At 31.4% G+C, this 12,296-nt stretch overlaps 1 protein-coding gene across 1 annotated transcript in view; it reads right to left on the minus strand.

Moving 5' to 3' along the window:
- Nucleotides 1–3,906: 3,906 nt before the first annotated feature.
- Nucleotides 3,907–12,296, minus strand: part of LOC132758277 (SH2 domain-containing protein 4B-like) — a 29,490-nt gene continuing 21,100 nt past the window's right edge. The window contains exons 9-11 of the mRNA XM_060749839.1: nucleotides 6,272–6,441; nucleotides 5,638–5,858; nucleotides 3,907–5,018 (exon numbers count right to left, since the gene is read on the minus strand). Coding sequence (XP_060605822.1) covers nucleotides 4,899–5,018; nucleotides 5,638–5,858; nucleotides 6,272–6,441 — 511 coding nt within the window. The 3' untranslated portion in view covers nucleotides 3,907–4,898. The remainder of the gene's footprint in view (nucleotides 5,019–5,637; nucleotides 5,859–6,271; nucleotides 6,442–12,296) is intronic.

Here is a 12,296-nt window from a genome sequence, read left to right on the forward strand (position 1 = left end):
CACTGTGACCTTGACCTTGAGCCAGCCATGCGGAACATGCGTTCTGCACGTCATCTTGATGTGGTAAACATTTGTCTGAAGTTTCATCAAAATTCTTCAAAGGGTTGAAGAGTTACAGAGCGGACACAATTTCGTTTGACGCCCGAAGTTAAAATCATGTAAACAGGATTTTCAATGTTAATGTCACTGTGACCTTGACCTTGGAGCCAGCCATGCGGAACATGCGTTCTGCACGTCATCTTGATGTGGTAAACATTTGTCTGAAGTTTCATCAAAATTCTTCAAAGGGTTGAAGAGTTACAGAGCGGACAGGATTTTCAATGTTAATGTCACTGTGACCTTGACCTTGGAGCCAGCCATGCGGAACATGCGTTCTGCACGTCATCTTGATGTGGTAAACATTTGTCTGAAGTTTCATCAAAATTCTTCAAAGGGTTGAAGAGTTACAGAGCGGACACAATTTCGTTTGACGCCCGCCCATCCGCCCATCCGCCCAGCCGCCCATCCGCCCAGCCGCCCATCCGCCCATCCGCCCGCCATACCCCAATCTAATAACCAGGATTTTCAAAATTGAAAACCTGGTTAAAAATTGAAAGGCATTAAGGCAAAATCTTATTTTGACTTTTACCTGTTCACTGTTTATCACTTCATACCCTGTGTTGGCCTAATGTCACTTTATAGAAGTGGTATCTATTCTTTATTTAAGAAAATAAAATCATTTCATTTCAATATCACCATTACATCATCATGTTTTGTTAGCTATTGAAACATTTTAATACATGTAATAGGGTTTCAATGGAGGCCTTGTTGAATGAATGAGCTTATTTATTAGGCACCCCCCCCCCCCCATTTTTTATTCTTTATTTCAAATGTGAAATGACTTGTGAAATGTGAAAGCTTTACTGTATATCCGAAACCTTGAGACATCTTTTTTTTACTTTTTGGGAATAAAAAGTAGTCCCAGGCATACACAGTATCAATGAGCTAATCCAAGTGTCTATAAAGATATGAGATATGAAAGCATTTAAACAACATATTTTCAAAATATAAAAAAAAAATAGTTTTCACAAAAACAACCATTTAACTTCATAAAGTATATCAAGTAAAACAAAAAGAAATAACTAACAAGGAAGACAAATCTTACTCGATGACAATAATAATATTCTCTATTTTATTATTTTCTAGCCAATGGTCAGATTTAAAACTACAATTGCCTAACATATAAATAAAGGATTTTTTTTCTACATGAACATGGATTTCTTTTTCTCTCTAAAAGTACAAAATTTAATTCTTTTTCTTTCTTTTATTTTCCTTCATAATTATGTTATTGAGTTGACAGACTTAAAAGTTAGGTTGGAAAATATAAGTTAAAACTTATGGCACTAAACAAGGTTTTGTTAGCAGCAAAGAAACATTACTTTCATCCAAAATGGTGTTTAATCAAATAAACAACACAAAACTAATCAACACAAAAATTCAATGAAAAATGCCTTTAAAAAAAAGCTATTTTCATGGTGTTATACTTGGTTATAAGACAAATTCAATCAAACTCATTTACCAGTACATGTACATACAAAACCACAGTATACTGTATTTCCTCCAAACATAAGCCCAAATCATGGTGCTTTTATAAAATATAAGCCCACAGTAGGGTGCTTATAAAAAGGGGGCTTTTATAAGGAGAAATACTACAAAGATAATGGAATTTCTTAATTTAATACTGTGAGAGAAAAAAAGAAAGGAAGCTAAGCTACAAAAATATGAAATATGGTAGGATTTTACAGGACACAATAATTCATTATCATAAAAATTATTAAAGATCTTAGCCCTTTCCCAGCTGATTTTGTGAAATGCACTTGCCCTGCTTTTAAATTGTAACTTTTCACTGTGAAAATACCTTAATATCAAAATTTCAACATTATTGTATGAGGGTTCAATAAAACACTGGCATAATTTTTGTTTTCATTAATCACTGGCACAATTATCATATCAATTCTAATGCAATATATAAAATTTATGACTGTTATGAATGACAGCAAAACCTTATTAATAGAAACTTGTTTCAAAATCTGGTATATGTTTGTAAATATAATGAAATTTCGGACAAAGATTTCCGCCCAGCAACCTAGATATTTAATGTTTGAAATGACAAATTATCTTTAAATGGCACAAATACTTATTTCTACACAATAAATAGTGTTCAAAAAGGTCTATTTACTGGTAAGCTTACAGCTTTTCATCACTATGGAAACTAAAATAAATAAGTTTAAAACTAAACTAGTATAAAAATTACAAGATGAAAAGTTTCTTCATTCTTGTTTATTTACAAAAAATGCAAAAAAAGAAAGACTTATATTTAGTAAACAGTTTTTTAAATTTAATAAATCTACCTCATTTCAGACCTAGCTGTAATCGTTCAATGAAATGGTTGCATTTTTATATTCTTCAGCCTGACCCTACTGAACTTTGGTAATGAACTTCTCCTGCTTTGAAAGTATAAACTTTTCATTGATATAGTTCAGGGGTATCAGGTTCAAAACACTAAACTTGAGCATACAACAGTTCAAAGCCTGGTCGGACAGCACAGACTTGCCAGCTGGTCTGGCTCTATACTGGTGACATACACAAGTTGTTGTTAGCATTTTAAACGGGTTAAAAACAACTATCTAGATTAACTTATTCTAACTATTGTTTTAGGGTGTAGTCCACTTTTCACAGATATTATGACATTCTGTTTGAACACATTTATGAGTGAATATGTTAAAAAGAAAAAAAGAAAATACAGTAAAAACTCTGAAAACCGGACCCTCTGAAAACCGGAATCCTCTGAAAACCGGACAATTTTAAAAGTCCCATATTTTATCCTTATAAGTTTATTGAAAAAAATCCTCTGAAAACCGGAACCTCTGAATTCCGAAAATCGGACGATTTTCTATGGCTACTAATGCTAATTATGCATAAAAAATCCTCTGAAAACCGGACAGCAATTTTAAGTGTCAACTTTCTGTGTATTTTAATGTAGATTAAAACATAATCTCAACAGGTGACATATTCAATTACCACCTCTTGCTTATCTATGCAGGTGGGAAAACACTTCCCAGTGTGTGTTAATTTCTTATTGGCAAATAAATTATTGCTCTTTCATCTTAAGACTTTCCCTGTATAGGTATGATTTTTCAAAATGTTTTTTTTTTCTAATACAAAATGTCTAAAATAATTAGGAAACTTTGTTAAATAATTCCTGCTTTGCTTAAAATTTTGATATTGAATTTATCTTTGTTTGAAAATTAATCATATGCAAAAATAGTAATAATAAATTCCATTAATTACATATTTCAAAGCCAATGAATATTTTCAGGCAATATATTGTTTTAGTATCTGATTTTCTGAATTTTATTCTTAGATTTGCATAATTAAATTACTCAAGATATTTATTGCAAAAAGATATTAAAGTATGACTGAGACAAAAGGTTTGAAAGGTAAATACATAAATGATTGAACAAAGTCATTGTTCAAACACATCATAATTATCAAGAAATGTACACAACCTCTGAAAACCTGAATCCTCTGAAAACCGGACTTTTGGTCAAGTCCTGGCAGGGTCCGGTTTTCAGAGTTTTTACTGTACTAAAAACAGTCCACCATAAAACTAGCTGTCTTAAACATATAAAAAAAACCTTGCCCTAGAAATATAAAACATTAAAATGGCTACAAATTATACACAATTTAAAAAAAACTACTAAAAAAATCCAAAAAAAAAATAAAAAAAAATGAGATAAGATGGAGAATATCAATTATAGATCACAAATATTTTGATTTCTTGTGTAAAACATTTATATACCTTATTTCCATCTTGAATAAAATAATTTCCAGTTACAATATAACAATTTTTATTTGTCTAATGTGTATAGAGAGATTCACACAATGTTTTAAATAAGTAACCCACTGATTTTGAATAATGGACTTATGTCAAGCTTTGAAAATTAAATTAAGATTTCATGACAGAATTGTCTGCCTTTTTTTCCCTCATCATTCAGTAATTTTGGGAAATTTTTAGTGTTTAGTCATAAATTTTGGTAGCCAACAGCCAAGGGCTTGGCAATGCTTTGAACCCTAGCCTTGCTCTTTACTAACAGTTAAGGTAAGAAAACTTTCATGACAGGTGCTCAGAATTATAGGATTTCTTATTATGATTTGAGTGGCCTATTTTTCAGATTTCATGTAATTTGTAAGTAAAACTTGACTGTTTGAAATGGGAAATATAAAATTTAAACAAGAAGAATAGATACAAATTATATACTCATGGAGCAATATACCATAAAAATTATGGAAATATTGAGTTTCCCTTCTTTACTTCCCATTTACTTCCCATGTGCCTATCATTTTGAGTTTCCCTTCTTTACTTCCCATGTGCCTATCAGTTATACACATTAATAATAAAGATTATCTACACATTGGTTATGGTAATAATACATAGATACAACCTGATATTGAAGTAATAAATGACAAGAAAAAAAAGCTAAATGTCCAAACTATTATATTTAACTAGTTTTTCTTAACTTTTCTCAGTCAATATATCTAAATAATGTTTTCCTACCACATTTATTCCAATAAATATGTACTTTTTACTTGCATTACTAGGATTTATACAATGTGTAATCTCCACCTTTGCTTTTATATATAACTTATTACTGTAGAAAACTTGATCCACATTCTGGATTAACGCTTTAACCACCTGGATTTCCAGTCATTGCAGCCATTCTCAACAACAGGTTGCAGATACCACAATCCCATTGGTTATTATATTTGTTGTGTGCCATTTAAAACCATATAAAAACTGATTTTTCTTGATCCCTAAAATTTGAATAATTTCTAAAATCGTCAGTTTTAAAATCTGACTACAAAGATGTGCTTTCTGTCCGTCTGTTTTGAAAAAGTTCCCAGAAATCTGGGGGATCAGATACCTGGCCACAAGGATGTAACAACTTCTCCCCTCCAATAACAGTTATTGGTTTTTCCTGCAAAATAAAACACATATGATACTCAACAAAACATGTTTATTGAGGCTTTTTGTTTTTGATTTTTTTTTAATATCAGATAATTCCTTATTCATGTCAGTCTAAAATGCTATAAGTTCTCCCTCAAAAAATTATTTCTAAAACACAATTCACATAACTTCTTCTTTTATATTTCTAAAGTAATAGTAAATTATGTAGATCTAGCTTTTTTCTATGTTTTGACACTTCTCAATATTTTTTAAAGAAGTTTATGCAAAAATAACTCTCAAAACACAAAGGATAACTGTTTACTTATTATTTTCTACAAATGAATAAAATCTTGCTTATTCCAATCTTTTATGTAAACAATTTCTCCCTAACCCATACCCTGCTGGGGGCAACAAACTCTACTCATGCAAACAATCCAGCCAAGGTCGGCCTGCACATCAGTGCTGTCTGATCATGGTCTACACTGTTTGCAATTAATTAAGTCAGAACATAAGTATTTTGAATAATTTAGAAAATTTCCCTTAAATGAAAAATGATTTAATCTAGATTGAAAGACAGGTAAATCCATTCAAGACATTTAGCATGGTAAGGATTAACTAATTTCTAAAGATAAGAAGAAGTATCTCCCTACCTTATGATAGTTGACAAGATCTATAATACTGTTATGATCCAGCTGATTTGGACCGAAGAAGTGATATTGTTCCTCCGAGGCATCAATGAGAAAATGTTTACATCTATCTTTGGCACGATACGAGATAGTGTAGCCCCATACCTTCTCACTAACACGGACCAGGTATGTTCCTAGAGGTTTTTCTAGTAACAACTTCTCAGCATCAAATCGAGATATCACACCTACAAAGATAACATGTATAAAGTCAAAATCTGTGTAAGCAGCTTTCAGCTTTTATTTTCTGTTGGAAAACAATTCTGTGTTGTTTCAAACTGTTTCAAACAAAGTTTTTTAGCTATTTTATCATGGAAAAGTGCATCATATCACTGTTAAAACAGCGTCCCGAGAGGTAATTATAACGTGTCAGTGAAGATCATGAAACAAATTGTCCGCTTTACTTATTTAAATGTAGAGAGCAGACTTGACAACAATGACAGCACAGCTTTCTAAATAACAGCATTTTTTTCCAAGACTACTTCATTCTAACTAAAAACTAAGACATTTTTTTAATATTTTGTAATTTTCACACGTAACATTACATTCAAATGTATAGGCATTAATTGTTCAACTTTCTCTTATAATATATAAAGTATACCATGGAACCAAATGGCTGGTTTCCCTGTTGTACTATCTGTGACTGTTTTCCGGCTTTTCTCTTCTTCATGGAACCAATTTATAACAGCTTCACGGTTTGGTGGTCTAGGTGGGCGAGATTTTCTACGCTGTTCCCTCAACTCTCTATTTTTATCCATAACTGCACTAGTTCTTAATATAGAAATTACAATACTTGTAAATTATTTGGAAATCATATACTAAATAAAGCAATATTGATTTTCAAACAACTTTGAAAAAATACCCCTTTTTTTGTTTCATCTTCAGCCACTACGACAATGTTTAAGTGACACTTGGACTTTTCATATTTAATATTGAAGATATACCATTAAGTGCTAATTATTGCAATGTTTCAGACAAGTCAGAGACTAACAAAAGAATAGAAAAACTGATATAGGATATCAATACTCGTATATGTGATTGTCAGAAAATATTTATTAAGTATTTTTATCAATTATCATCTCTTTTTTTATTAGCACATTTTAAGGGAAAATAAATATGTATACTTTAATGGAAAATAGATATTCAGTTTTCTTGTGATGTGGTTAAATGCAATCTTTATTGTTTAAATGCTTTGTAATTTATCATTAATGCCTGCACATATGAACTTAAACTGTGTGTTATTCTACAACAATGCACTCAAAATTAATATCTATTTCCTAAATAAAGACAAAGGTTAGAAAAATGTAATTATTATAAGCATTGAAATACATGTATTTCAAATTCAATATCTAAACTACAGAATGATGAACATTATCTTATGATATAAATATTACAGACATGATGTTTATCAGTTTTAAGAAACTGAAACAGCAAACTTATTACACAAGTTGAAACAATTAACCCTTTACCTCATATATACGCGAAACAACGCACTTTCGACCCCCGCCCTCTTTTAGGCCTCAAATAGTGAAAAAATGTCCTATTTGGGCCCAAAACACATGTTTTCGTTTCAGAAATGTTGCTAAAAAAAGTGAGATCTTTTTCGGCACCGCCCCCCCCCCATCCAAAAGATACATCAGGGGGTTGCCAGAAGGGGGATGTGCCCCCCTCTGTTTGGGGGGTTTGAAGGGGGCTTATCGCCAAGAAAATTTTGGACTAACTCACTTGTGAGAGGCTAAAAATGACCCCAGGTCGATCATACGGTAATGTGTAACTAACGCTGAAAAGCCTTTGACTCTATCTCAATCCCTTGAGAAGTTGTAGCACTTTGAAATAAATTTTGATGGAAAAAAATCATGGCGAAATAGTGACTTTTTGGCAATTTTGAGATGTCCCCTCGTTGCCATGGTAACAGGAAATTTAAGACTGAGCATGTCATTACAAAGGCAAATTGGTCCAGCCAACATTTGTGCCAAGTTTGATTAGTATTGAAGCATTTTTCATAGTTTCATAGTAGTTTGAACTTGTAACAGGAGGCTTTTCAATGAAAATGGCCATTTTTAACAATATGCTCATGAGGGAAAGGGTTAAATTGAAATATATATAGATAATAAATAATACGTAAATAATTCAAAATACAAAACACAAATATTCTAGCACATAATGCTGTTATAGTAACACTTTGAATGTATTTCTATGGACAAAAATCATATCATGACATAGCAAGATAAATGAAATTGCTGTTTTGTTAACATGCTTCACATAAAATGGTAGGGTGGAAGGAAAATGTTCCTATTTTTATATCCTTAACCTCTTTAACCATTTTACATATAATATAGAATAATACAATTAATTTATCACTTATAAAACAATGTTGTTGTAATTTTTCACCTAATGCATGGCAATGTTGGGTTTGTTATTAACTCAACAATACACCAGGGATATTACTACAAATCAATCAATTCAAAAGGAAAACACTTTTAATCCTCCATCTGTTGGAACCAAAATAAATCAGCAATTTGCCACCAGTATAGAGAGCCAGGCTAGCATGCATGTCTGTAGTCTGACCAGGCCCTATACTGTTGGCTGACCAACTTCAAATTTTCATCTTGATATCCCCAAAATTGATAATGGACAGATCCAATCAAAACAAGACAGGTCCATTACACTAATTAAGCAGGTTACAGGTTAATTAACATTGGACAGGTATAATAATGTAAAATCAACAAATAATAACTTCAAAACAAACTATATCATTCAACAACAATACCCATCATAGTCAGCAAAAACAAGGAAAAATATGGAATCCTGTTTGAGTCATATTAATTATTACATCTGACTTAAATATACAATTATTGTAAGTCAAGTTTTAAAATTAATTTGATGAAGTTATTTAGATCTACATGTATATACAAAAAATATATCATAAGTATATCTGGCCAGTTAATCCAAAAATTATCAATATTAAGTGACATTTACATCATGTGTGTGTATTTGAGTTTACTTATATTCGCCATCAGCTGCCTATATGGGCAAGTCCTCCAGAAGAGTGTTTGTCATTTTAGATTTCTTTGGACCCCCATTCCAGAAACTTCTTCTGTAAGCACTCATACGCAGGACCTTGATTTAAAGTCTCATCCCAAAGACTGATTAGTAATTTTAGTTGGCCAGCCCGGGAATTGAACCAACAATGTCAAGATTAAATTTACTTCACTGTCTCATTTTGTATATGTATAGGGCCTTAGTTCCATTATCAAATATCGTAATACAATTACCCATAATTATCATTTAAAATTCTCAATCGTAATGTATAATTGCCATGAAATGAAGACTATATGTTACATTGTATATATATTTACAATAAATGATAGCTGATTTACTGCAATATATATATACGTTAAAAAAAACCCAAAGACTTTTTCACAAAATAAACAATCCTATTGTATAACTAAGCACTAACTGTCTTGCAACAAATAAAATGAGACCTGGACAAGTCAGGTTAAGAATTAATTTTACATAAAAAACTTTGAATGGTTTGACAAAAATGTGAAATTTAATATGACAAAAATAGGATTCCATACAAAAACTGATTGTTTTTACCTACCATTGTTTTCTGGGAGAATAAAGAGTGATTGTTAAAGCAAAATGTAGAAATATATAGAATAGAAATGTAGAGTGAAAGATGCATAACAAATTGTGATAAAGCATTTTGTTGATAGGACTTATCCTAAAGGAAGACTTATTGTTACAATTTCCGGCCAAAAATACTCTGGCATCAGCCAATATCGTACCATTACAGTTATATCTGGAACGTCATTTTGTCAAAATCTTGGGCATTAGATTATTTACAATCTCTCATCCTTTATCCATATGTACTTAATTCCAGTTATAAACGGTTTAAAATTATGGAATACCAAAGATTGTGAAAAATAACGTTTCAGAAATGACCGATTCATTACAATATTGGTTGATGTTAGAATTTTTTTGTCGGGAAAGCATTATAGTAAGACTACCTCAATTTCATTTCAAACATGAATAAACAGTGATTTCTAAATTTACCTCATGAGATTTCAATAAGCATATTTGAGCTGTGTCACGACAAAACCAACATAATGGGTTTGCGACCAGCATGGATCGAGACCAGCCTGCGCCTAATCAGACTGCGCGGATGCACAGGCTGGTCTGGATCCATGTTGGTTGCAAATGCACTATGTTGGTTTTGTCGTGACGCGGCTCATTTATTGCTTGTTTTAAATCTGGCAATGATCATTTCCTTGTACATGTACATTTAAATGTTACAATGTGAATGAGAATCATAAGGGTTCAAACTGAAAATTGGTACCGTCTCAGTTTAATTTGTCCTGATCATAGATGGCAGAAGCTTAAGCAAACTTTATGTAATACTGAGTAACTCCAGGCTGAGTGGAGGCAAATAACTTTCTTTAATACCTACAGTATGCTCAGCACAGATTTTACCTTTTCCGCGATACCCCTCAGGTGATTTTTCTCTACCACAAATGTGGAGGTGGATATAGTAACATAATTTAGGTTATTTCAAGGCCATTATGGCAAGATCTAGGTCATTAATGCAATTTTTGCCATCTACCTGGCATTATTTTTCCATGTAATGTGTATTAGAGACGTTAATATTTAGTTGCTGCTAGCCATTAATGGCCCTCGAGCCATTATAGACAGCTTTCGGCCATTATCGAATAATGGCTAGCACAGCAACTTACTATTAACCTTTACACAAATACACTAATTTATCTTCCACAAAGATTCAAACTTATCTTCCACATAGATTCAAAGTCAAAGTGAAAGGGAAGTGAGTGAAATATACAGGCAGTAACTGAAGCATGTGAGTAAAGGAGGCCTGACAAACAATCTGTTTCATTCTAAAATTATCATGTACAATACAATACACTTTAAGATTCAAATTGAAAAAAAAGTTTTTAAGATCAAACTTTGAGTACAGTAACTTTTATTAATGGCAGAAGTGGGAGTTAATGACTTGTCTTAACCATTAGTATAGAACCATTTATAATACTGCAAGTTTGTAACATCGCTTTTCTTTGGAGAATCCTGATGTTTATATAGTTTTATAGACACACCTGATGTTAATTTATGAAGTAATTTGATATTTTTACTCTAAAAATGGATGGTTGCTGTATTATGAATTCATTATTAATATTCCTTACAGGTTATATGACTGTATATAAACAGTTATTTGCAATATAACCCAAGCTGCCTCCAAACAACCATTTATATCAAGCCTTATAACCAAACAAAAATCTTTATAACTAAACTTGTCACAGCAGTCAGACCATACTCTACACATGTATAGTTTGCTAATTTCTAACAACCTTTACATCTACAATGGACATTCCCAAATTCAAAGTAGGGCAAGCCCATTTTATGACTTTAATGTTCTTATTTTAAAATCCCTTTAATAAACAATGGACAGTCCCAAAGTCAATGTAGGGCTAGTCCATTATACAAATTGAGTGCTATAAAGGTTAAAGGTATATATATTATAATGTCATTATCTCAATATGCTATAATAAATGTTTATCTAAAATTAGACTTGTTACTTTTTTAACTAGATTGAATCATGCAAACATTCCTGTGTACATACCTATCACGTTCTCTGTGTAATATCATATAAAGCATACATATAAATATCTAGATTACACAGCATAGGGAATAACCATACATGTAGTTTATAAATGCAAAGAGGCAGATTGTCTGGTTTTTTTATTGGCTGTTAAGTTTTGTTTTTTTTGGTGTTTTTTTTTTAAATAGAACAAGGAGACATGTCAACTTTGTCTAAAAAAAGAAACCAGATATGCGTCCATACGACACACATCATTGCCTTTGTGCAATAACTGATTAACTGCTATCAAATTTAGGACTTATTCCATTATTGCCATATGATCCTTCATTCCAGAGTTTTGTCAATGAACGGACAGCATTACAGCAAGACGAGGGCAAATTTATATTTCCCCATCTACCCAAGTAGTTTGGGGATTAAAAATAACTTAAATATCTAAATAGATATATTCATTGTAAGTGGTTATCCAAATACTGGTAAAGTTACATTACCAATAAACCAAAGGGAAACAAAAATGGTGGTCATTTTCAAACAGTCAAGTTCTTGTAATTGTTTATCATTATATAATTTATGCTAAAATTATGTTGAGAACAGGTTTTTCGGTAACAATTTAACAATGAAAACCTCCAAAAATTTTAAAGGACATTCAAAGAATTTAAACAATGTGAAATGTTGGCTAAGTAACTATGCTGAATATCATTAAAAGAAAAGATTTTATTATAGAAATCACCAGTATTGCTTGACATTCTTTGTGTAACACAAATTAAATTTAAGAAATTTGCAAAGTTCAAGAGAATTATATAGCTAGATGCTATTCAAATGTCAGAAGTAATAAAAAGGTCATGTTATAAAAGTATTTTATGTTATTTATAGGTCATAACTTTATCAAGAAGTAAATTATTAATAAAAGTCAAATGATAATGACAGACAATATTAGGAGAATGGAAACAGTAAAAAAATCTGGTTATCATTACAGCATTGGCAAATGAACAAAGTAGAAATGGAAATTAATGTA

Source organism: Ruditapes philippinarum, unplaced genomic scaffold, assembly GCF_026571515.1.
Source record: "Ruditapes philippinarum isolate M1 unplaced genomic scaffold, ASM2657151v2 ctg2122_1_1_1_1, whole genome shotgun sequence".
Classification (NCBI taxonomy): Eukaryota; Metazoa; Mollusca; class Bivalvia; order Venerida; family Veneridae; genus Ruditapes; species Ruditapes philippinarum.